Source organism: Nyctibius grandis, chromosome 22 (genome assembly GCF_013368605.1).
Source record: "Nyctibius grandis isolate bNycGra1 chromosome 22, bNycGra1.pri, whole genome shotgun sequence".
Taxonomy (NCBI): Eukaryota; Metazoa; Chordata; class Aves; order Nyctibiiformes; family Nyctibiidae; genus Nyctibius; species Nyctibius grandis.
In genome coordinates this window covers 7,184,548-7,210,850 of record NC_090679.1, presented here as the reverse complement: position 1 = coordinate 7,210,850, position 26,303 = coordinate 7,184,548, and the positions used below count along the sequence as shown (strand labels likewise).

The 26,303-nt window shown below is 53.1% G+C and overlaps 1 protein-coding gene across 4 annotated transcripts in view; it reads left to right on the top strand.

Annotated features, from left to right (window-relative positions):
* The window catches only part of LOC137672773 (protocadherin gamma-C3-like), a 53,041-nt gene extending 27,087 nt beyond the window's left edge, over window positions 1-25,954 (top strand). For all 4 annotated transcript variants that reach the window (XM_068417169.1, XM_068417170.1, XM_068417171.1 and 1 more), the window contains 3 exons: window positions 1,772-1,830; window positions 17,413-17,501; window positions 23,613-25,954. In XM_068417169.1, coding sequence (XP_068273270.1) covers window positions 1,772-1,830; window positions 17,413-17,501; window positions 23,613-23,839 — 375 coding nt within the window. In that variant the 3' untranslated portion in view covers window positions 23,840-25,954. The remainder of the gene's footprint in view (window positions 1-1,771; window positions 1,831-17,412; window positions 17,502-23,612) is intronic.
* Window positions 25,955-26,303: the final 349 nt, after the last annotated feature.

The following is a 26,303-nucleotide window of genomic DNA, read 5'->3' as shown; positions in this document are numbered from 1 at the left end:
GTGGAGAGTTTTCCCTTGGCCCCGTTCATACTCTTTGCTTTTTAAAGTGATTCTTAGCACAGTCAGGAACATGGTTTTTGGGTGTTTAACTGCTTGATTCTGTTTAACCCCTTTATTCTGCGTGGCTACGAGCTGTGACGTGGGAGGGGGTCAGCTGAAAGCAAAGTTTGTCGATGTTTCTTTTGTGCTGTTTTAGGGGTGCATGGTAGAAATTTCTCATTTCTCAACTCCCAAGTGTTATTAATTACTGATTGTGCCTCAGCAAGGGATCATCTTCCAGCTTGGTCATTTCGAGCGAGGGGCTGAATTCACTATTCAGCACTGACCATAGTGACATTTTTCGCAAAAATCCTGGTGACCTTACGTGCCCTTGGACTTGCAGAGACATAGGCAGCAGCAAGCTTTGACAACTTTAGCCACTCGTATTCAGATGTCTAAATATGGATTTAGGTGTCTGTGTTTAGCTGTAGCTTTTATAACTTTGGGATATAAAAAGTAAAGCAATTTTGTGTCATAAATGCCTGCCCTAAATTTGCAAGTGGTGATTACAACAGGAATTCAAAATATAGATTGGGAAGGGCTTATCTAGTGCAGGACTGTGTGTCAGTGTGTGCAGAAATGTCTATGGGAAAGCTGGAGGGCAAGTATTTAAACAGCTTAATTTGCATGCAGCATGGGTACCAGTGGGGCCTCTATTTTAGGGGAGTAATTTATTCTAATATATTCTTTCATGAGAATCATCAAAGCTGTGGAGAAATTAGTGAAATCACATCTCCTAAATAAAAATCTAGGTCAGCTGTACCCGTCTTCACTTTTCCTTAGTAATTGCATGTACAAGCAGAATAATCCTATAAAATTGATGTTCCACTGTATGGACTATGAGCTGCTCATTCCTAAGGTAACTGAGAGAAATGTTGTCCTTTCCAGGTAGCATGTTATGATTCTGGAGTTAATTAAGAAGATTATGCTTTTCGGAAGTATGTGTCTTCCAGACAGAAAACAGTTCTGCTATTTAGTGCTCTTCACAAAGGGGTGATTCAAACAGGAACATGCAAGCCTGCTTCGTGTCCTTCCTTATTTACAACATGTCCATTGTCTGGGGGTAAAATAACACGGGCAGAAAGTGATACGGGGGCTTACTAATGAAGTTACAAAGTGGGCTGCTGTGGCCGGAGTTTATTATGTCTTCCTTAAACAAATAATGCTTTTTTCTTTTGCTCTCGGAAGTTCATTCTTTTCTCTGTGACAGAAAAATATTGTAATGCTCTGAGGCTAGAGCATCTAGGAAAAGTCATTCAAATACAGTGTGTGAAATCAAGACCTCAGGCAGGCCTTTTTAAGGACAGGAGGAGGACAGCTTAGGAAGGTCTGTTATCATTTTACCTTCTGGCATTAAAAGCATCTTTCTCAGTATCAATTAATTCTGCCACCCTCCCCCTCCCCCCCCAAACTCATTACTTTGGTACCAGTGCTCCTGCTGAATCGATGCCCTTATCAGTTTATTTCATGCTTCATTTCTTTCACAGCCTGGTTTCCTGAGCTGCTTTGGAAGATTATTCGCTGAATAGTTTTTGTCATGCTTTTTTTAGTATTCATGCTGGTTCAGAAATCCTCCAGAAAAGGGGAGGGGGAGCTTTCTTTTTGTTCTAATTGATTTGCTTTACTTGAAAAGAACACACTGATATTCCAGACTGAAATAATCCAGGATCAGTTCGCTTTCATTTTCAAAGGCAAGAATGGAGATATTAAAACTCTTCTATTTTCTCTGCAGCAAGCTCAGCCTAACACAGACTGGCGCTTCTCTCAGACCCAGAGACCTGGAACGAGTGGGTAAGTGCCTCTTCCTCTATATATGTGTCTGGTGAAGGTTTCTTTCCTTTGCGTGCCACTTTCAGAGGTGGGGAGTCCTCAACTGGCAGCTCTGAGGATGGGTGTCCCCTGTCATTGGCAGAATTGTCCAGCCAAAGAGGCAGAAATAGGGCTGCTTCTGTGTCAGCTCTGTTTGGTGGTGGTGTGACAGCTCTTGTTTGCAGTGATGTGTCTGGTTTTGGTGTCTACAGCTCAAGGAGGACAGTCAGGAACCGGAGGGAACTCCAGGTGAAGTTTTGAGATGGTTAAAGGACTGGAAAACATGCTTTGCAGAGAAGGGCTTCTTCTCTAAAGCACATTTTCAGCATTTAGACTAGATTCTGAGTCCAAAATCTTGATTCCTCCCCCTGCACGGAGGCCACTGGAAATCACTGTATGAGTGACTTTACTAGCCATGGAGCCTCAGGCTCTGTGCTGCTGAAGTGTATTGCCTGCTCTGGCTTGACCACCTAGAGCCAAACCGCTCTGTAAGCCCCCGTGGCAGCCAGAAGTTGAGTGGATAAGCCTCAGGTCCCCCAAGGCCCCTCTAGAGAAGCGTGTCCCAGCCATGTCTAAGTCAGCAGGAGCAGGTCGCTCATGAAATGCCACTGTATATGCTTTCTCCTGTGGGCTAGTCTGGCTGAATCAGCGTTGGGACCCCTGGATCCAGCTCCATTTGTTGGGCAGTTTGGAACCTTTCGTGCATTCCTTGGGAAGTACCATCTCCAACACGGGGTGGATCATTGGTTCACCCACGTGAGGAGCCCTCTGCACACTTCCCACTGGAGCTGGGCAACTGGGCAGAGGGAATCTAAGGAAGAAGAAATTAAACCTAACAGGGCAGGAGACTCACAGGAAGGATGTCTCCTAAGGTCTGGCCTTGCTGTCAAAACCACGGCTGAGCTTTTGCCAGTTGGGGTGTGATGTCAAAAAGATAAGAAGCACTGGCAGCAGAGCAGAGACCTGCCTCCCGAGTGAGTACCCCTCTCTCGACTGTGCGCCCTCTTGCCTCTGGCCCAACAAAGCTTGCTTTTCATGGTCCACAGCGAGAAAGCATTGACAAGAAAGTGTTGAGCACGTGCCCTTCACCTTTCCCATTTTCCCTCCTGTTTCAGAAGCCAGGGCAGGGATCCTCTTGAGAGGGTGAACTTCCTTGAGTACTGTCAGGGTAAGAAAGGACTTAAACTGGGAGGCCACCTTCCTCTGTGAATACTCCAGTCAGGGGTTATTGTGTGTGAGGAAACTGGCTCCAGGATAATTTATATGTGAAAAGATTATGTCTTTTGGGGCATACCCAAGGATTATATCCTTGGAGCAATCAGGAGTAAATTCGGATGCTGTGCTTCCTTGGCTGGCTGGGTCAGGCACTGTAGCTCTGCAGAAAAGAGAGGAGCTCATGCCTCTATGCTTTGTCATTCCTGGTGGCCACTCAGACAGCTCTCATGGAGGTTTAAGTGGTGCCACAGGGAGTGTTGGGTCCTGGTTTTGGAGCTTGAAGTTAAACATCTGCAGCAGCCGGTTGTGTCTGAGTCTTTCCCTCGGTCTGGCTCGATAGTTTAGCGTAACAGAAAATTAAGAGACTGCCATAACCAACTTGTTGCAGTGATTAAGCTTTGTTACTAGGCTCTTCTAGCTGACAAAGCCAAAATGGAGTGAGGGTTTGATGTAAAGGAGATAAAGCATTCCTACTAGAAACCAGCCATGGACTTTGAAACAAGGCTATTGCTGGAACAGTTTTCTCAGAGTTCTGTTGAATTCCCCATCACTGACAACATTTTAATCAAGAAAAGCCTTTCTAACCATTTACGCTCTAGTTCAAATGACAATTTTCAAAACCCGGCTAACATAGAAGTGTGCCAGAGCTGCTGTAATAGTTTTGTTACAAGAAGCGAGTAAATGAGCCCCATCAGAGCAAGCCCTATTACTTCCTCTTCTAGCATCATTCCGGAGCTCTTCAAGGCACAGAGCTGATGCAGTCCAGACCTACTTAACTCAGTGACAGGGACCTTTTCTCAGGCCATGGGACAGTGACCTTCACCCCAGCTCCCAGCCTCTGCCTGCAGCTCTTTACAAGCTCCAGCCCCTTCCCAGTGCCTAAGTGGGAGCAGCAGCATGTGGGGTGGGAAGAGAGAGGGCAGGAGGAAAGGCAGCCTCAGACTCTGTTCATGGGGAGCTGAAGTAGCACAACAACTAGCGAGTCCAGAGGAGAGCAACAAAGATGCTCAGAGGGCTGGAGCACCTCTGCTATGGAGACAGGCTCAGAGAGTTGGGGCTGTTCAGCCTGGAGAAAAGAAGGCTCCGGGGAGACCTTCTAGCACCTTCCAGTGCCTGAAGGGGCTACAGGAAAGCAGGAGAGAGACTTTTTACAAGGGCATGGAGTGACAGGACGAGGGGGAACGGTTTTAAACTGAAAGAGGGAGATTGAGATGAGATATGAGGAAGAAATTCTTTGCTGTGAGGGTGGTGAGACCCTGGCCCAGGTTGCCCAGAGCAGCTGTGGCTGCCCCCCTCCCTGGCAGTGTTCAAGGCAAGGTTGGATGGGGTTTGGAGAAACCTGGTCTGGTGGAAGGTGTCCCTGCCCATTGCAGGGGGGTGGAACTAGATGATCTTTAAGGTCCCTTCCAACCCAAACCAGTCTGTGGTTCTATGTTTCTGTGACATGTTGGTTCTGGTGCACGAGCTGTGATGTTACCTCTGATGATCTGTGACCTGGGTGCCCATGGTGGTCCCTTAAACAGTCACTAGTGGCTTGTGTCAGTGCCTGTTGTGGCAGGGGCTCCCGTAGCACAGGCTGCCCAGACTGTCCCCTGGGTTTGGAGAGGGGCTTTGCCTGAGCACAGGCTGGTACTGAAATAAGTCAGAGGATTTTAATTCCTGCTGGGTTTCCCCACCGGCCTGTGAGCAGATTCCACATTCGCAATGAAACAGCTCTTGCTGTTTTTTTTTTTTCCCTGTTTCTTTTATCCTATTTTAAGTTAAATCAAGGGCGATGTTTTTATTCTAAACTTGTGTTACGATACTAAAGGATGGCAATAGAAAGTGCCCAGCCCTGACATCTCTCTGGTGATCAAACAGGCAGATCCTGGAGAGCAGTCTGCTCCCCATTATGCTCTTTCCAGCATTTTGATGTCTGGTGTGTGAATTCCCCAGGCACTCGTTGGGAGTGCAGGTATTAAGGAGGGCGCAAGGGCAGCTGCCTGAGCCCTGCTCACTGTTACTCTCTCCGACATTAGCTCACGTACAACTGTGTCTCCTGCTGACACACAAACCTCTCCAGCACCGTGAGCTCTCCGAACTGCCGGGCTCTGCTTGGCACTTGAGGAACACAGGCCACCTCTTAGCTGAAAAGAAAAAAAAGGGACGTGATCTTAATTGCATTTGTCTGACCCAAATTAAATAGCAATAAAGACAAGGCAGCTTAGGCTGGTGGTTTGAATGGCTCCCAGAGGGAGTCCAGCACTGACCCTGAGCCAGAAAGCAGGCTTGAACCCATGTTGTGATTTCATGGAATCACAGAATCGTTTTTATTGGAAAGGGCCTTTATGATCATCGAGTCCAGCCATTAACCCAGCACTGCCAAGGCCACCACTAACCCATGGCCCTCAGCACCACATCTACATGGCTTTTAAATACCTCTGGGGATAGAGACTCAACCATTTCTCCTTTGCTGCCTTCATGGGAGTTGGAGAAAGGGAACAATCCTGTCTTTTCTCAGCATAGCCCTGCCCACTGAAACAAATCCCACGTGTCTCCGAGCACCTGGAACCAGGCAAAACTCAGGGTAAGCTCAATAAGGTAGAGACCATCTCTTGATCTCATGTATCACTGCATTCAGAGCGCTGTTACAGGACAACAAAGAGAATTTGTTCTTTGTTCTGAAGCACAGGAGAGCTCTGGTGCACGTGCTCAGGAACTAAGAGCTCAGACAATATCCTCTGAAAATGTGGTAGGAGTCAGACCCAAGTAGAGCGATTCTCAATTAATCTTGTTTGGGAGAAACAGGAGGATAGATTAATTTGTTTAATGATGTTTGCATTTTGTTTTCTAAAAAAAAAGAAAGCACCCATGCTGTCTCTGGGCAAATGTGAATGATACCGAGCAGCAGACGCTGTTCCCAGACAAATCAGATCAGTGGCTGTCGTGGAGATTACAGCGATGAATTGTCCTAAGTGTGGTAGATGTAGAGTCCGGCAGTGTTGCAGGACATCCCTGTGGGAGCATCAGTGTGGGGTTTCCCTGGGAGAGGCGGCTTATGTGGGGGAAGAATGCAGGGACTGGGGCTGGTATGAGGGACCCATCTTGTGGCTTTTTCACTAGTTGCCAAAGGAACAGAGACCGGGCTTGTGCCCTGCACATTCGTGGTACTTAGAATCATAGAAGAATCATAGAATAGTTTGGGTTGGAAGGGACCTTAAAGGTCATCTCGTTCCAACCCCCCTGCCACAAGCAGGGACACCTTTCCTCTAGACTGGGTTGCTCCAAGCCCCATCCAGCCTGGCCTTGAATGCTGCCAGGGAGGGGGCAGCCACAGCTTCTCTGGGCAACCTGGGCCAGGGTCTCACCACCTTCACAGGAAAGAATTTCTTCCTCAGATCTCATCTCAGTCTCCCCTCTTTCAGTTTAAAACCGTTCCCCCTCGTCCTGTCACTCCATGGCCTTGTAAAAAGTCTCTCTCCTGCTTTCCTGTAGCCCCTTCAGGCACTGGAAGGTGCTAGAAGGTCTCCCCAGAGCCTTCTCTTCTCCAGGCTGAACAGCCCCAGCTCTCTCAGCCTGTCTCCATAGCAGAGGGGCTCCAGCCCTCTGAGCATCTTCGTGGCCTCCTCTGGACTGGCTCCAACAGCTCCGTGTCCTTCTGTTGGGGCCCCAGAGCTGGACGCAGCACTGCAGGGGGGGTCTCACGAGAGCGGAGCAGAGGGGCAGAATCCCCTCCCTTGCCCTGCTGGCCACGCTGCTGGGGATGCAGCCCAGGATGCGGTTGGCTTTCTGGGCTGTAAGCGCACGTTGCCGGCTCATGGTGAGCTTCTTGTCGACCATCACCCCCATCACTTGCCTGATGCCAGTAGCTCTTTGTTTTGATCTCTCTGTTGTGGTTTGGTTTGTTTTCACGCAAGAGCCCCAAGAGTTGGGCTTGCAGGACTAATGGCAGCCTGCCTGTGTGTGGTGGGCGACAGGGAGGGGAAAGAAGGCATCCCAAGAACAGTCTTTAAAGCTCTCACGAGTGTTCTTGGGGCTCAGAACATGCAGGTACTGCCAAAGGGTTTGCAGCAGCTCAGGGGAGGCTTCTGCTGTGTGTTTTGGGGTGTCCTACATGACACCCCAGTGTGCCATGACACGCTTCCGCCAAGGGGACCCTGTATGTCTGGGTGGGACATCGCAGAGCCCGCAGCAGCTGGGGTCAGAGGCCAGAGGCAGAGGGAGACACGGACGTTCATGGGCTTACGCAGCACGGGGGTGGATACACAGCAGAGAGACAACTGGCCAGAGCTGCAGGCTTTACCACGTCCTTCCTGAAAAAAACACTTGCTAACTCAAGTGTCTGTGGGTGTTGTAATGCCCTAAGAATTTATGTTGGAAGTCAGTGTGATGTTAGAGTGGACACAGCAGCAAGTGCTATAAAGCACGTGCACAGGTGCACTGGTGGGGATGTACGGGCAAACGCTGAGGGATTTACCTTCTGGTCACTCTTTCATTGAAAATGTGTGAAAATGGGCACATGCTGGGCAGAGGCGCTGGCCCAGCTGCAGCCTGCAGCAGTCCTGTCCCTCCCCTCCTGTGCTACCACTGGGTTGCAGAGCCAGGTCCCTGTGGCTGTGACTCTTTGGTCCCTCTCATGCCCCACTGTGGCTCTTCTGGCATCTTTTCATAGAATCACATTCACAGAACAGTTTGGGTTGGAAGGGACCTTCAAAAAATCATCCAGTTCAACCCCCCTGCCATGGGCAGGGACATCCTTCACTAGACCAGGTTGTTCAAAGCCCCATCCAACCTGACCTTGAGCACTTCCAGTGATGAGGTGTCCACAACTCTGGGCAACCTGTCCCAGTGTCTCATCATCCTCATAGTAAAGAATTTCTTCCTAATATCTAGTCTAAATCTACCCTCGTTCAGTTTAAAACTGTTACCCCTTGTCCTGTCATGACAGGCCCTTGTGGAAAGTCTTTCTCCTTCTCTTTTATAAGCCCTCTTTAAGTATTGAAAGGCCACAGTAAGGTCTCCCTGGAGCCTTCTCTTCTCCAGGCTGAACACCCCCAGCTCTCTCAGCCTCTCTCCATAGCAGAGCTGTTCCAGCCCTTGCACCATTTCCATGGCCTCCTCTGGACCTGCTCTACCAGGTCAATGTCTGTCTTGTGCTGGGGACCCCAGAGCTGAACACAGTGCTTTGGGGAGGGGTCTCATGGAAGGGGAACAGAGGGGCAGAGTCACCTCCTTTGACCTACTGGCCATGCTGAATGTGTCGCAGCCCAGGACACAACTGGCTTTCTGGGCTGCGAGCACACATGGCCAGCTTGTGTCTCATCTGTCACCCACCAGTATCCCCAAGTCCTTCTCCACAGGGCTGCTCTCAATCCATTCATCCCCCAACCTGTATTGAAATTGAGGATTGCCCCAGCCCAGGTTCAGGACCTTGCACTCGGCCTTGTTGAACTCCTCCAGCCTGTCAAGGTCCCTGGCATTTCCCTGCTCTTGTTGCCCTCCTGTGCACCATGCAGCGAGGGTCTCCCTGTGCCCCTCTTCTCTGTTCCCCACCGCAACTCCAGCCTCCTGCTTTCTCTGACCCCCTCCCCAGCACCGCCGTCATCCCACACAGCATCCCAGGCTGTGCCCAGCTCCAAACAAGCAGCAGAACAAGCAGCTTTTGCAATTTCCAGCCACCCATGTGATGATGGGCAGTGACAGGCAAGATAGTGGGCCAAACATGGTGGGTAACTGAGCCTTTCCCTAGCAGGAGACACCAACGAGGGTCTTCCTCTGTTGATTTTCATGCAAGTAGTAGAAGAGTAGCATATCAGATGATATTTCCACCTGGCCGTCGGATCTGGTTGAAACCACTCAACAGCTTCCAGAAGCCAGGGGTAATTGAATGAGTGGATGGGCAGCGTGGGGGAAATGGGCTGAAAAAGGGAAAAGGAGACAGTCATCAGGACCGTGTCACCTGGAGAACGTGTAGCTAAGTGGGATGTGCACCGCAGCTGGTGTCCCCATGGCTTGAGGAAGGCCAGGAGTCCTGGGAGCGACTGCTGGCACTTCTGGGATGTGCAGGCTCCCCACCCTCACCTCTCATTGACAGGGGCAAGAGGAGCAGCAGAAATAACTGCCACCCTGGGAAGTTTAGGAAATAATTGTAATCCTCAGGTTTCCATCCCAAATGCACTCAAGGGTTGAAACCAGCAGTGGCATTTGCTTTGCCAGGTGAGGTTCCACATGTTTTGCCGGTGAAGCAAAAGAAGTGCAACAGTCTTTGGGCTAAAATGACTTCTGCTTCTGGCTGGTTTGCATTTGTCTGCCTGTTCAGATGCTGGAGTATTGAGTGATTCCTCCATGGCTCCTGCAGCATGCGAAGCGTGGAGGTGCTCTCAGCTGCCACCCCGGGGCTTCAGGAAGGTGTGAGTGGAGCCCAGCAGCCTGAAAAATCACAGCACCCCTTTGAGGTCGTCGCTTTGCAGGACCAGCTGTAACCGAAGTGACACAGTGCTCACCTAAGATTGAGAGCTGCCGCGCTTTAATGTGGGTTGTGGACCCCTGAGTGAAGGAGGAGTTGTGAAGGGGCTCTGCTCTGAAAGGAGGGTTTTCCCCTTGCCAAAGCCTCTGGGGCTGCAGAGCTCAAATCACCAGCTTGTGCCAGGTCCTGGGGATCCTGGGAGAGAAGTTGCCTTTTTGGGGAGTATTTGAGGTGGTTGTTTATGCCCGATGATGCAGCCCATGCCAGCCCCCTGCCTGTTTGTGTGTCTTTTGCTCAGCAAACACCTTGGAGGGAATCACAGAAGCCCAACAAGGGCCAGATGGTTCCATCTGCCAGGTTTGGTGTTGCCCTGGTGGGTCCTGAAACAGGAAAGGCTGAAGACCAGACAGAGGCTCATGGCTTTGAGATGCTGGAGCGAGTCCAAAGAAGGGCAAAGAAGCTAGTGAAGGGTCTGGAGAATAAGTCTTATGAGGAGCCACTGAGGGAACTGGGGTTGTTTAGCCTGGAGAAGAGGAGGCTCAGGTGAGACCTTGTCGCTCTCTGTGAGGTGGGGGTCAGTCTCTTCTCCCAGGTAACAAGTGATGGGATGAGAGGAAACGGCCTCAAGTTGTGCCAGGGGAAGTTTAGACTGGATATCAGGAACAATTTCTTCACCAAAAGGGTTGTCAAGCATTGGAACAGGCTGCCCAGGGCAGTGGTGGAGTCACCATCCCTGGAGGGATTTAAAAGACATGTAGATGTGGTGCTGAGGGACATGGTTTAGTGGTGGGCTTGGCAGTGCTGGGTTAACGATTGGACTTTATGATCTTAAAGGTCTTTTCCAACCAAAATAATTCCATGATTCCATGACTCTATGACTGTGGTTTCCTATCAAGCACTGCAGAGAAAACACTGCTTTAAAGCATTACAAGGCTGCTCAGGGTCTGGCTTTGCTCTGAGCGTGGGCTGCAGCCCCATGGTGCAATTCTGGAGTGCATTTGGGGTGCTGGGACAGGCAGGAGCTGTTTTGATGCTGGGAGCAGGAGCTGACCTGGGATAACTGCTCTCCTTTCCCCTCTTCCTGAGGAGCTGAACCCATCCTGGGACTGGAAGCTGATGGTTTTGTAATGATGTGTCCTGGTTCCACCTCCCCTTCCACAGCCAGGAGACCACAGAGCTGGTCCCCCGTGCTGTGCACAACGCCTGTGAGCGCTCCTGCTTGCAGGGTTCAACCTTTTGTCTATGAACAGCCCAAATCTTGGCAGGTTCAGCATTTGGGCTTCTTTCTAGATCATGTAGCCCTCTTCGGCTGAATGTTTCCTTCCCTTATGGACCATCCTGGGCCAATAATCCCTTTATCTGCATTTGTCACAACCCTTGAAGTTACAGACATCAGGATCCTGCCAGGTGGGACAAAAGCTGGAGGGTCTTTTATGGAGAAGGGGAAATATCCTAGTGATGGGCTGTGTTTCTCATTGTGGAAAGCCCCCAAAATATCAGGAGTTTCATCACCACCGTGTTATGTATAGAAATGTTATTTTAGGTAATTTAGCAGGTGCTACGAGTATTAGTTTAATTTTTCTCTCTCCATCTGCTTCCTCGCAGCTGAGCGCATGCCATGGCCGGCTGCAGAGGCGCAGGGACCTGACAAACAGACACAATAACCCTTCCAAAGAATTTCTCAAAATATCCTTCCCGGCGTGTTTGGGGCAGGATGGGCTGGGTGAAATAATCCTGGTTTTAGCTCCAGCTCCTCTAGGAAGGCTGGAAGAGTCCCTGGGAGGGGGTACACAGCCCCGGCTCCCCCTTTTAGGGACATCATGGCCTTTTGTTCTGCCTCTGCCTGGCAGAGCAGCATCCCAGCAGCTCCGCTGGCTGGACGTAACGCCTCGCCGGTGTTTTGGGAGGCTGCACATCTTCCCCTGCTCGCCTGCTAACATTTTTTCAATCCCATCTTTGCAAAGTCATGATCTTAAAGCTGGGCCTCCTCCAGGTCCTCTGCAGCCCTTGTAATTGCATTACGGAAGCGGCAGGGAATGTGAGGAGCATGGGGGAAGGGCTGGCAGCACCCTCGGGAAGGGAGAAGGGAAGGAAACTGTGGCAATTTTGGAGCTGGTTCTGGGTTTTCGGAGGCTGGGGGAGGCGGGAGGGTGGTGGGCTGTGGGCTGGGGGTGTGGGTGGTGGGACAGAGGGATGCTGGCCCTGGGGCTGCACCCCCAGCTGTGGGGCTGTGTCCTCAGCACACCTTGAGCGTGGCGGAGGCTCAGCACCATCAGGGATGAATCCGTTCCCTCTTGCTTGTCACTTTGCCAGCCTGGAAACGCACAGGCGGAGATTTTACTTCTGCTGCTGCCTCTGGCTGGAGCTGCGTGTGGGAGGTGATGGGGGGGGTGGGGAGGGCTTGGGGGAAGCTGGGAGAGAGGAGACAGCAGCGCAGGGGGGTTTAGGCGGGGGGGCAACCTGGGGGACCAGGGGCTGCCCGGGAATGGGGCTGGAAAAATGGGCTTGAAGATTCCTCCTGGCCCTGGGAACTGGGCAGGGAGGGGAGGGCAGAGTGGTGCCCCAGCCAGGCTGCTGGGGGAGGTGATGGGAGGGTGGGAGCAGCAGCCAGAGCTGGGGAGCAAACGGGAGTGAAAGGGGAAGAGGCTGGGAAAAGAAACAAACCGCAGCCATGTCCTCTTCCCCAGAGGAGGGAAACCTGGGAGCAGCCAGGCTGTGGGGTGGGAGTGGTGCTGGCTGGGGGAGCCAGAAATCCCTAAATGAGAAAGGAGGGAGGATGCTGAGGATGTCCCAGGAAAACCCCCATGGCAAGCACTGCCTGCAGTCCTTCCAGGCACCCCCGAGGTGCTGGGGTCTCGTCCATGGGGTCTCCAGCCCCTGGGGCTCTGACAGCACCGCTCTGGCACGAATCAACTTCATTTTATTGTGGTGCTGCTACGGCTCGTGTTTCCAGCTGCAGAGCGAGGAAAACAATTTTTCCCGAATCCACTGGGCAGTTGTGCAAATAACTGTTTGCAAGGCCTTTGGCTGCCATAGTGACGGGCTCCATAGCAACCTCGCAAGGAAATGAATAATTCTGTGCTCGAAGTGGAAGGTAAAAAGGGACGTGGTGGCTGGGGGTGCTGCAGAGCAGCCGGTCAGCAAAGCACCTGGGTCCACCCTGCGCTGCTCGGGCAGATGCTCGTGGAAGCCCTCGGTAACGGGGCAGCCCCGCGATGCAGCATGCGATGGGGCTGTGTCAAGGCGGCAGGACAAGCCTTTTGTTTCAGCATCCCCCGATTTCCACGTAGCCAGGGTTAATGAAGGCGTTTGCACGCCGTGCACCGGCTGTACCCGCCTCTGCTGGCACAGCCCTCGGCCCCTGCTCCATGGCCACCGTGCCCTGAACCCCCTAAGATGTTGCATCCCTGGGTTTGTCTCAAACATGGCTTTGCTTCCTTCCCTCCAGTCCTAGCTGAGCTGGAAGCATTCCTGAAAATGAAAGCCAGCTCTTTGCTGAGCTTTGAAGTGTAGAATAGAGTTGAACAGAGAAAAAAAATTAAATCTGCCTTGTGGGGGATGGGTTTTTTGAAAAAAACCTATTGAGTCAACGGCATTTGTATTAAAACCAGCAAGTCCTTGGGGTGATTTCCATAGGAACCAGCTCTCCTGTGCTGGGCAGCCTCCCCGCAGCAGTGCCCGAGGCTGTGCGGCGAGGGGGGGCCCCGAGCTCTGCCCGCCCCAGGCGTGGGGAGCAGGGCAGGGCAGGCTGCTCGCTCTTGAATCAGTGATTCACAGCTCTGATTCACAGCTCTATCCTATAGCCGTGGCAGGCAGCCAGATCCGGCCATCAGCTGTGTGCCTTTTTCAATGTGAGAAGTTATTTTTGGGGGTTTTACGATTACGGCGCTTTTTTTTTATGTGCCTCTGAATTCTGGATGATTGCACTGCAAGTAATTGAGGCACTTGAATTTCCTGAGCTCAATACCATTTTTTTGCAACTCTAAGGAATTTCTAAAATAGCTTTGCTGTGTGGCATCATGGGGCGCAGGCACACAGCTTTGGGCAAAAATTTGGGACCACTGGGTGCAGTAGGTTTGCAGAAAAGGACCTGGAGGCCATCAGGGTGAACTTGAGTCGCAAATGCACCCTTGCTGTGATGGAGACCCGCTGTATACTGGGTTGTACTGGTAAGATTGTAGCTAGAAGGTCAAGGGAAGAGATGGTTGCCCTCAGTTTGGCACTTATGGGACCACACCTGGAGCACTTGTGCCCTCTTTTGGTTGGGCTCCCCACTGCAACAAAGACGTGGCCATACAGGAGCCACCAAAATGATCAGAGGTCTGGTGCCTGAGGCAGGGGAGGAGAGGCTGAGAGTTCCTTCAGCTTGGAGGCATGAGAGCTAGGAGAAGGGTCTCGTGGCTGTCTTCAGAGGTGCACAGCGAAAGGAGGAGGAGCAATGGGCACATGTTGCAACAAGGCAAATTTGGAGTAGATGTTAGGAAACATTTTTCACCCAAGGGTGGTCAAACACTGGAACAGGAGGCCAGAGAGACAGAGAAATCTCTTACTCAAACTGTGGCTGCTCAGAGCCCTGAGCATCTAATATCAAGTTGGATCCAGCTGAAAGCTTGGCCCTGCTTTGAGTGGGGTGTTGGATCAGAGACCTTCCCACCTTCATTAGGCTGGGTGCTTCATGGCCCTCTCCATCTGAATCAGTCTGTGATTTTGTGATCCCACAGGGATGTGGGGCTTGGGCTGGCCCTCTGACACTGGGATATAGCTGTAACACATGGGCTGTAACACCTTTCCTTCCTCCTTCCACGTGTTCCCACTGTCCTAGGGCATGGAGACATGGCTTTGACAGAGGCAGGAGGAGCTTCTGTCCAGTGCAGCCTGGTGCCCAAAGGAGAGGTGGGAGGGGAGGAAAGAGTGTTTCAGGAGGTGGAAAATGTGATGCCGGCACTGCCGTGTCAAAGAGGGAGTTGAACCTGGGCTTCTGATTTCAGAACAGAGTTCAAACCACTGGAATATTACAATTTAAAAAATAAAAATGGATTTGGCACTTTCTTGTGCTTTCCCTTTCCCCATCAGTGTGCTGGGGCAGCCCCCAGAGCCAGGAGCAGCGGTTGGGAGGCACCGGAGTGTTTCTGGGCAGCTTTCCCACAGCCCTGAATCACCTGGGAACCTCAGCTGCCAGCTGGGGGGGGGGGGCAGCTGGTGGGGCAGGAGCTGCTGGGGTTAACTGGTGCCTGAATGGGTTGTGGTTTGCAATGGGGTTTAGGTTCCTAAGTCCTTTATTGGATCTAGCCCGGGGCTCTATTCCCAGCCCTGCTTGTGACATTAGCAGGTCACTGCAGCCCCAGGGCTGTCCCTGCCTCGTCCCCGCTGTGCCACCACAGGTGTCATGGAGGAGCTCTATAAATAGTTTTGGGGATGCCCTGGGTTGCAGCAGGTACTTCAGAAGCTGGTGGCAGTGTGGTGCCAGGGCAGCCTCTGCTGCGTTAGTGATTGTTTGCACCCTCCACAGATAAACCAGCGTGAGAGCAGTGCCCTGCGCCTGCCTGGGGAGGGATCAGGCAGGAGGTACAGAAGGGGAAGGGATGGATGGCCGTGTGGTCCTGATGTAGGTCCTGCGTGTCTTGGGCAAATTGCTTAAGACCAGATTTTCAGCAGAGTGCCTGGGAGTGTCCCTACACTCATCCTTCCACACAGATCTTGTGTTTCAACGGGAGTTTGCCCATATATACCCCTCGCTGGGTCCATACCAAGCTGTAGGCTCAGAGGTGACCTTAGTGCAGTCTACAACTACCTGAAGGGAGGTTGTAGCGCAGTGGGAGTCGGCCTCTTTTCCCAAGCAAGTAGCGATAGGACAAGAGGACATAGCCTCAAGCTTCGCCAGGGGAGGGTCAGGTTGGACATTAGGAAGCATTTCTTCTCAGAGAGAGCCATTAGCCATTGGAAGGGGCTGCCCAGGGAGGTGGTGGAGTCACCATCTCTGGAGGGGTTTAAGAAAAGACTGGACATGGCACTTAGTGCCATTGTCTAGTTGCCATGGTGGTGTCAGGGCAATGGTTGGACTTGATGATCCCAGAGGGCTCTTCCAACCTCATTAATTCTGTGATTCTGTGATTCTGTGTAGCTGAGCAGGGCCGTGTGGGGCCTGACCAGAGCTCATGGGCACTCATCCATCCTGTGCATCTGCAGTTTTTCTTCCTGTGTGCAGGACATTTGCAGAGGGAGGATGGAGAAAGCATTCAGGGCTTCCCTCCTTGCAGAGCTTTGATGCGGCGGGGGCAGTGACCTGGACACGAGAGCTGCTCGTGCAACAAGGTCACTGTGGCAGATACAACCTTCAAGGATGTGCCTGTGGGTCTGTCCCATTTCCGAAATGGCCATATTGAGCCTGTCCTGTGTGTGAGGGCTGCAGCGGGTGCAACCATCAGGGACACTTGGGCAATGAGATGCTCAGCATGGTGGTGAAGAGCCCATCTGCCACCCAGCATGTGACTTTGTGTTGGCACCGGCAGTGCCTGCACTGGCATTTGCCACACGTGGGGTGCTGAGCGCTCAAGCACGGAGCTGCCAGCAGGAGACCCCAAAGCTGGGGGGAGATCTTGGCTGCTTAAGCATGTCTGAGCAGGGCTTCGGGGTCTGAGCAGGCCTTCGGGGTCTGGCAGCTCCTGGGTGCGAGGGCTGGGACCACAGCGGTGGAGGAGGCCACCTCCGTGCCTTGCAGCCCGGTGGCAGCCTGAGAAACAGGCTCAGCTCTCTCCAAGGGGAAGGGCTTTCAAATCCTCTGTCTTGCTTCTGGAGAGCTCCCATTTGCAAGAGCGGGGCAGCCCTTGCCCCAGGCAAGCCAGCACACAGCCAAGGGGCAGAGCCTGGCATCCCAGTGGGCTGCAAGAGCTGTGGGTGGTCAGAGCACTCAACTGGGAGAGGGGAGACTGGTGGTCTGAGTGCTGTGGTCACTTAGGGTCAGAGCAGAGGAGGAGCCAGGAAGCTGGTGAGATATTTAGGTCTCTGCTGGAAGCAGGAAGGGTCTGGAGGGGCTCTGGGTACACAGTCCTGACCTTTCCAGAGGGGAAGTGCCACAGGCACAGCTGGCACCTGGCAAACATGAATGTGGGGCTTGTTAGACTGCACACAGACTGCTGATGGTAACCTTGGTCACAAACCCTCCTTAACCAAAGCCTGGTAGCATCCCCAGAGGTTTCCCAGGTGGATCTGTGGTGCTCAGCCCCACCATCAGCCAGTCCTGGGGAACCAAGGTGGATGCCCACCTCCCTTCTCTCCTCTCCCTGTTGCTCGGTCTCCCCAGGACTGTTTGCTGCCGGCTCTGCGGAGCTGATGCCTGCTCGTGGCCTCCCTTCAGAGCAAGCTTTTCGGTGGTGGGCAGCTGGGTCCATGCTGATCCCAAATCCCACCATGCCACGGGGTTTTCTCACCCTCTGTCTTATGCATGAAGCTGCCAAATGGAGTTGTAGCCTCAAACAGCTTGAAAGGTGCATCCACTTGTATGGCTTGCAAAAGGAACAGAGGACCTGGTCGTACAAGGGGTCATACAAAGCACCTCTGGGGCTTTAGGACCAGCATTTTCTGTGGCATTACATTATATTGGTGGGATTTTGAGGTGGTGAGGTGCTGGCTGTCTCTGAAGTCAGCAGGAGTTAGGTAGGTGTTGCTGGAAGCACCACTGAGTGCTTGCTTTTGGTATTGGCAGTTATTCTTCAAAAGCCTGGAGAGGGATGGAGACTTCTGAAAGTGTCTTGACTCTTGAGTGTTATTTAATAGAAGGATTTAAAGCCTGCAGACTCCTCTTTGCCAGCGACCAAGCCCACAGCCTTGGCTTCTCACGCTCTCTGGCAAGCCCACTCCTCCTGACCGAGCTGCAGTAACTTGCTGATTTTTTTCTTTTCCCATAGCTCCCAGAATGGAGAGGAAGGTGGAGCCTGGCCGAACAACCAGTTTGACACAGAGATGCTCCAAGCCATGATCCTGGCTTCAGCAAACGGTTGGTCTCTATCACGTGTGGGAAAACCGCGGCACTTGCTCTTGCGTGGACATCTCAGATGCATGCTGTCAGAGAAGATGCTGGTGGGACTTATGTGTCTGGGGTGGCTTCAAAAGTCCCTTAGTGCTTTCTGGTGGGAAAACACTGCTGTCTGTGTGTTGGGTTGGGAGATTCAAGCAGAGGAGATGCCAGGTAGCCATCAGCGTCAGGTGTGCTGTAGACACAGGTACCTCTTCCACCCAAACTATATTATCTGTGTACTGGACAGAACATTATCTGACTCATGATGTGGTTGTGTTACATGAAAGAGCCGGTCTTGAGATGATGTTTTATAAACTACTTGGTTCCAGAAGGTCACAGTAGATGGAACGTCTGCTGCATTGCAACTTGCTGTAAGGCGAGGAGGTAGGAAGCCTGGAAGATTTGCTTGTGGCTAGAGGCTGGGCCAGGAATACAGCAAATGCCTGACTCAGTTTCCCCAACAACTGGAGCGAGTCCAGAGAAGGGCAATGAAGGTGGTGAAGGGTGTAGAGCACAAGTGTGATGAGGAGCAGCTGAGGGACCTGGGGGTGTTTAGTCTGGAGAAAAGGAGGCTGAGAGGAGACCTTATTGCTCTCTACAACTGCCTGAAAGGAGGGTGTAGTGAGGTGGGGGTCGGTCTCTTCTCCCAGGTAACAAGTGACAGGATGAGAGGAAATGGCCTGAAGTTGCACCAGAGGAGGTTTAGATTGGAGATCAGGGAAAATGTCTTCACCAAAAGGGTTGTCAAGCACTGGCACAGGCTGCCCAGGGCAGTGGTGGAGTCCCCATCCCTGGAGGGATTTAAAAGCCGTGTAGATGTGGTGTTGAGAGGCATGGGTTAGTGGTGGCCTTGGCAGTGTGGGGTTAACGGTTGGACTCGGTGATCTTAAAGATCCTTTCCAACCAAAATGATTCTATGATTCTATGAACAAACCTTGTGTCCAGAGACGCCGGTGTGTGCTCCCTGCTCGCGCTGGGTCCCTCCGCTGAGCTACGGGCTCACCGAGCTTTGCCCCACCAGCTGCTGCTAGCTCTTTGCAGTTGGATTTGGTTTGGGGTCGTTTTGGGTTGGGTCATTCTGGTTTATGGCTGTGCTGTGTGGACACGGTGGGCAGGGAGGGCTGTTCCCACGCACTCGCTGTCTCCATGGCTTTATAGAAAAGAAGTGCAATTATCACTCCGCGCAGATGAAGAGGCTGGTTTTCATACAGTCTTTGTTTATAAATACCTCCAAGTCTTCCCCCCCTTGATTTAAAAATAGAAGCAACAGCACAGCCATAAAACCCTGTGCAAAATGCTTTGGATGTTTCCTTTGAGCTGTTGGGAGAGAAGGAATCTGGGGGAGGAGGAGGGATGGTTTTGGCGTTGCTTTCTTGGAAAGCTGCAGCAGCTGAACTTTGCTGCTCTGCAGACACCAGGCAGGCTGGAGACCCAGCTGCCGTGGCCGGGGAAGGGGACGAAGGTCTTGGGCAAGGGAGTTGTTTACACTCAAGGGAAAGAAACAATGCGAAAATGTGTCTCTGCTCTGAAAAATGACCATGGAAAAATAGCCTCTGGGGGGGTGCATGTGGTTATCATCACCTCGTGCCTCCGGATCCAGTTTCCTTGCTCGCAAATAAAGATGTTTTTCTGACCGCAGCTCCAGCAGTCCCCAGGATCTGAGAGCTGAGCTGGTCCCTTCCAGGTTAAGCACCCACTTCCACGTAGCCCCAGGCCCTATTGCAGCAAATCTCTTCCAATCCACAAGTCTCAAACAGCCCTAACCTCTCCCACGGCCTTAGTGCGCCCAGGGGGGTCAATTTAAATCAGATCCATCCACTAGATAAGGGCTTTCCCTGCTGCAGCCCCGGGGAGAGGATGGCTCCCTGCACCCCATCCTTTTCTTGCCCATGCTGGTCCCTTGCTGCTCTGGATGGATGGGTGGATGGGTGGATGGATGGATGGATGGATGGATGGATGGATGAGGCTGGGGCAGGACACAGCATCAGCTTTTTCCACCAGCACTGTGTTTTCATGTCTTTCCCCCGCCCCACCCCTGCTCTCCGTCCCCTCCTTTTCTGCTCTCACTCATTAAGCTAATAGTGTTGATTGGAGCAGGCTTTGATTAAGGGCAGTGCTAATGGCCCATTAAGCTTGGTGCTGGTGATCCTTGGGTGATGTTTCCTGGCTATTTAAATGATCCTTACCTCTTACTGTCACCTGCTGAGCTCTGAGCTCCTGGGTGGCAGGTGGGACAGGTGATGGCACTGTGCCTTTTGCTGACCCACCCGGGAGGCAGAAGCTCCTTTGCTGTTGCTTTGCTCCTCAAGCATGGGGAAGGGGCTGGTGATGCCCTGCCTGCATCCCTACCCCATGCTGGGGGTTATCCTTCGTTACAGCAAGAGGCAGAGGTGGTACTGCCATGCCAAGCCTCTCTGCTGAGCCAGTTGCCCTGAGGATGAAATCACTTGCCCAATGCTTAAAAAACCCTCCCAAGCCAGAGTGCCTGGGGAGCTGGTGTCCCCCCAGGGCTGTGACCCTGTTGTAGGGCTTCTGTCTCCCTTCCCAGGCTCTCTTCCTCTGGATTTTCCTCCCTTGTAGCTGGGAACAGCATGAAAAGTCAGTGTTTTGAGCCATCTGAGGGGGCAGAGGCAGCTGCTAAGACAGCCCAAGGAGCACAGATGCTTCAGGACACCAGACGCTAAAGGGCAGACACCCTGTCCTTAAAATACTCTGGCTTCCAGGGAGAATTTATAGGGGAGCCATGAGGTGGTGGGAGAGCAGACGGAAAGGCAGCCTGAGGAGGTCCTTCTGCCCAGCTCTGCTGCCTGCAGGCAGGGACAGATGTGCTATATTGGGTTCTCCTGAAAGCCCCACCAGCAGCTGCAGCAGCACGTGCTCCAGGGCTGCCTCCGGCCGGCCTCTCCTCCCCTCTGCTTACGAGGGCAATGCAGTCGCTAGCTGGTTATTTTTGCCGAAGCCCAAATTCTTGTTTTCCTCCTCAGAACCGTTTGGGATAAGGGGTGGCTGCTGGTAAAGGCTGAGCGTAACCTTCCCAGCAACACGAGCTGAAGTGCCCAGCTTGGCAAGAGCAGCTCAGTGCCCATTTGTAAACCTCTATTGTCCCTGTTCTCTCTTCTTTTCAGCCTTAATGTCAATGTTACCTAGAAACAGCCCTTTACTCTTACCCTGGACCAACTGGCTGGCTGGGAACTTCACAGGCGGCTTTTTCTCCCCCGTGAAAGCTGTGCTGTGACTGCAAACTAGTTCATGGGGACCAGTTGTCCTGGATGGTGCTGGCAGCCCCCAGCCCCCTCACTGCTGGGATGGCCCAGGGGGGAAGCAGGGCAGTGGCACCCAGGGCAGAGGAGGAGGTACCCAAGCCCACCAAGCCCCCAGCTGGGCTGTATCCAACTGGGGGACCCCAGAAAAAAAGATCTCCTCCGCTGACAAAGGCCATAGTCCACCTGCAAGCTGGTCCCTGGCTGCAGCCTGGTCTGACAGAGCATCTCAGAGCCACAGAATCAGTCAGGTTGGAAGAGCCCTCTGGGATCATCGAGTCCAACCGTTGCCCTGACACCACCCTGTCAACTAGACCAGGGCACTAAGTGCCATGTCCAGTCTTGTCTTAAACCCCTCCAGAGATGGTGACTCCACCACCTCCCTGGGCAGCCCCTTCCAATGGCTAATGACCCCTGCTGAGAAGAAATGCTTCCTAATGTCCAACCTGAACCTCCCCTGGCGAAGCTTGAGGCTGTGTCCTCTTGTCCTATCGCTGGTTGCCTGGGAGAAGAGGCCGACTCCCACTCCACTCCACTCCACTATAACCTCCCTTCAGGTAGTTGTAGACTGCACTAAGGTCACCTCTGAGCCTCCTCTTCTCCAGGCTAAATACCCCCAGCTCCCTCAGCCGTTCCTCGTAGGTCAGACCCTCCAGACCCTTCACCAGCTTGGTCGCCCTCCTCTGGACTCGCTCCAACACCTCAAGGTCTTCCTTGAAGTGCGGGGCCCAGAACTGGACACAGGATTCAAGGTGTGGCCTCACCAGTGCCGAGTACAGAGGGACAATCCCTGCCCTAGACCGGCTGGCTGCACTATTCCTAATAGAGGCCAGGATGCCATTGGCCTTTTTGGCCACCTGGGCACACTGCTGGCTCATGTTTAGCCGGCTGTCTCCAGCCGTCCCATCCCCGTTTTTAATACCCCGATGGGTGTGGGGTTGAGTTGGTTGCTAACAAAACGAGCTGCTGGTGAGGCGAGCGAGGATGAGCGATAAATATCCCCTAACTGTATATGCTCCATCAAAGCCCCACCAGGTCTGGGACCCATTTAATGGGGACTGAAGAAAAACTCTTCTGCTGGTGAATGCTTCCACAGCAGAAAGCAAAATGGCCTTTCCCCGTGCTGGTTCGCTGTGTTTGTGCACCCTCCTGGGTGTCCCCCGGCCTCCTGCACAATATCCCGCCTGTTTTCGGCCTCGCTGTGTGTTTTCCAGCTGTAACTTTTCAAACTGCAGTTGCTTAATGCTTCCGACCTCTGCGAGTGATGTGTACACAGTGATGTTTCAGGGGGTGGTGGGATGTGGCCCAGCTTTCTGTCTAGCTTTCTGGCTGGCTTAGCCACCTCCATCTGCTCAGGGGAAAGCTGAGGCAGCACGGAGGCGTGCACGGAGCTGGTCTGGAGCGAGGGAAAACACGAGAGGAGCAGCTCACGTTCTCTGCTTGTTGTTTTTCTTTATTCCCTCAGTTTCCCCACCTGCAAAATGAGGGAGCAAACCCCAGACTCAGCCTTGGGCCCTTCAGGTGCCCTTGCTGGGTCTCTCCAGCTTCCAAGGAGAGCGTGTCCATGTATGAAACAGTTAAAAGGCTGAGATCGGATCCATAGTATCTAACACAGAGGCAGGGCTTTAGCAAACCAGGGGAGGTTCAGGTTGGACATTAGGAAGCATTTCTTCTCAGCAAGGGTCATTAGCCATTGGAAGGGGCTGCCCAGGGAGGTGGTGGAGTCACCATCTCTGGAGGGGTTTAAGAAAAGACTGGACATGGCACTTAGTGCCCTGGTCTAGTTGCCATGGTGGTGTCAGGGCAATGGTTGGACTCGATGATCCCAGAGGGCTCTTCCAACCTGATTGATTCCGTGATTCTGTGATTCTGTGAAACCACTTCTGAGGGGGACTGTGCACGGATCCCACCCTGAGCCACGCATGGACAGTCACGCCGGAGCAGGTCGTGCAGCGGCTCATGGCAACAGCATCGCTCGTGCCCTGCCATCCCCCCGTGCTCATTTCTCCCCCTGCCTCTGTACATCCCCCATCTCCATCTGCTCTCCACCTCCCAGCAGTGCCCCAGCATCCCGGGGGGCCCCGGCGCCCTTCGCTGCCTCTGCGCTTGCTCTCTCCGTGCTGGAGCTTTGCAGCGACAGGAATGAATTTGCTTTCCCCTCCCCCTGCTCCCAGATCTGGCCCATCAGACGCGCCCCAGCATTGATTTGCTTCGCCCTCGGCTTCCTAGAGCCATTTTGTGGTACTGCAGGGGGAGGATTTTCTTTCTCATCTCCTGTGTTCTGCTGCCTGAATAAACTTGGCTGGAGAAATCCTGGGGGCAGGGTTTTAAATGCAACGGAGAAAAAAATGTAATACTGGCTTTCCCTGAATGCTTTATTAATGGTTGTGGCTGTACAGCGTGTTGGTAATGGGCTGCTGTCGGGGCGGGGGGTGTTTTTCTGCGGAGGCAGCAGCCGGGGAGGGGGGCAGAGCAGACAGCGTCAGGCAGGGACAGGCAGCCCCATCGCTGCCGAGGGCAGAGGTTGCCCTACCCCGGCCGGCCTCCAGCCCCAAATCCCAAACCTTTAGCAACGACGTGAGATGGAAACAAAGGGTTTTGGTGCCGGCTGTGCCATGCTCCCCACCACGTGCAGCACAGCCGTCCCGTGGAGCGATAGCACTGGAGGGCAGCGAGGGGTGGGGGTGAAGGTTGGTGGCACCGAGGTCTGGGTTTGACACCCTGTACTGGTGAGAGCCTTTGGGGGCTCCTGGGCCTTGGGGTGGGCTCTGGCCAGCGCTAACAACTTGCCCTTCTCTTCCCCCCGCCCCGTCCCTGGCATCCCCTACAGAAGCTGCTGACGGCAACTCGACCCTGGGCGGCGGGACGGGCACCATGGGGCTGAGCGCCCGCTACGGCCCCCAGTTCACCCTGCAGCACGTCCCCGATTACCGGCAGAACGTCTACATCCCGGGCAGCACGGCCACCCTCACCAACGCCGCCGGCAAGCGCGACGCCAAGGGCGCCGGCTCCTCGGGGGGCAACAAGAAGAAATCCGGGAAGAAGGAGAAGAAGTAGAGAAGAAGAAGGAGACCTTAGAGCTACAGGGCAGCCGGCTCCAGCACTCCCCAAACCACAGCCCAGGCCGGAGGACGAATGTCATATATATATTTTTTTTTTTGTGAAGCAAAAAGTAGGAAACGTTGCGAATGTATCTCCTCATCATCAGAGCTGGGAGCAGGGGCTCGCTGCTCTTAGGTCTCGTGATGAAAAGCGACCCGCAAGCTAAATTGAACGCAAACAAGTGCCCTGTGAATATTTGCTAATGTTTGATACGATCCCCTCGAATACGCAAGGGCGGAAGGTCTTCTGCCACGATTTGCTCCCAGATAGTCTGAGAAAGGCCCAAGGCTTGTGCTCGGCTTTGCCCAGTGTAAATAATTTTAATGGGGATCTTTTAATTTATAAACCTTCCATCGTTTTTTTTTTTTTGGAAAGGAAAAGGAAGTTCCTAGCTCAGCGCCCATGCTCCAGACCTTTTCTCTGAAGCTTGCCATTAGTAAAATTCACCTCCAGTTAACGATCGCGAGGGATTTGTTGGGAGGGAGTGCTTCAGTCCCTGCTTACCTGGTACCCTGAAAAACAAATAAGTGTTTATATTGCATGAGTCAAAGGGAATATGGCAAAGCTGCATCCTAAACATTTTTTTTTATTATTTTTTTCTAAAGTGCAACCACTGATGGCCTGAAATATGAGACAAAAAACTGATGTCCTGATGTCCCAGAGGTAGGGAATTCAATGAGGTGCGCAGCCGCTGCCCCGGCGGTTCTAGGGGTCTCCGAAGGGCAGACACATCTCATCCCTTCTTGGCAGTAAATATTTATATGTACAGTCAATGTTCTGCTGGAATTAAAGCTAAGAGAGTCTTGCTCCCCTGCAGGGCCAGGCAGCAGCCTGGCCAAGTCCCCACCAAGGGGACCAGGGGATGATGATGCTTCACGTTTCTGCGCACCGTGTCTGCATGCACACCCTTCACCTCCCCTGCACCAGCGCAGTTAGCTCCACGGACCCACCACCACCCCCCTGTGCCGGGGCTGCCTTGGGAGGGGGGGGCTGGGATCCGTCAGGTGGGATGGGGAGACTCATTGCTTCGTATTTGGGGTGTGGAGCCCAAAGCAGGGGGTTATTGGGGGTCTCACCCCGAGGGTGCGCATGGCTTTGGTGCAGAGCTGGTGAGTGAGTAAGTGAGAGTTGGTTTGGTGGCGCTTGGGGACCAGACCCGGAGGAGGGACCCGAGAGTTGGGGGTGAGTGTGGGGTGTCGAGGGAGGGGGGGGGTTGCATGGGACCACGCCAGGCCAGCCCACAGGTGATGCTCCTGCTGGCTTTGGGCTTTCCACCCTGCGCAGGGAATCGAAGGATGAGGAATAGAGTTTTTCCATGTGCCCATCACCCTTACACCGGGCTGGCTTCCTGTATCAAAGGAGCTCTGAGTCCCCTCGGGGAGGCAGAAGGGGACTTTGTGTCGCCAGAAGGAGGAGAGGGGCTGCGGGGTGGCCAAGCAGGGGCCGCACCGCGTTTCCGAGGGGGGGGTGTGTTGTTTTTCCCCTTTTTAATCACTAACACGTACCTCACCCGGGCAGACCCAGCCCTCTCAGCCAGGCTCCGGCACGGCAGCGGTCCCCCCTCCCCAAACCCAGGGCAGCACCAGCAGCCGCCGTGGTTTCATCCAGATCCAGCCACCTCCAGCGCTGGCTGCGCTGGGAGCGGTTCCCACCCTGTCCCCTGCAGCTGTCACCTCCCCCCCACCCCTAGAAATGCTGTAGCTCAATCGTAGTCTTTATATTTCTTTTTAATCTGCAATCTGAGGTAGCGTAGTGAGTGTCGTGTATTTAGTGGCGTGTTATTTTTAATCGCGGTAACTAACTTGTGGACACCAGTATTTCCAATTTTTTCTCTGTATCCTCTTCCCATGTGGTCTGTGCTCCGAGTGTACGTGAAATGAAACCACGTTTGCCCTTTCAATGTGTCTAATATTGAATTATACTTATATATTATATATATGCTTATATCCTTCTTATACCCGTATAGACCAACGTCGATGTGTTACACGCAAGTTTTATACTCTAATATTTATATTGCTTTTTTTTTCTTTGGGAAAAAAAAAAATAATAAAATGGTTTCTTCTGAATAAATGGGATTTATTCTGTGGGAAGAAGGGGGCACAGGAGGGGTCTGTCCAGCCCAATGCTGCCGCTGTGCCGAGGCTGCTGGTGGAGGGGGTGGGTCAGCCCAAGCCTGGCTCCAGCAGTGGGGATGCTCTTGGGACACCCCCATCCTGAGGTCCCTCAGGCCTTTGGGCACAGGGTGACATGGCTCTGGGTGGCACTGGTGGGATTCCAGCTGGTGTTTTGGGGGAAGGGCAGGGCAGACCCTAGCACACCCCACCGAGGAGACCGTGGTGTCCACAGCTACAGCCCCTGCCCCAGCCCCGAGGGGATCTAGTTGCCCTTCCCCATCACTGGCAGGGATCTGGTCACCCTT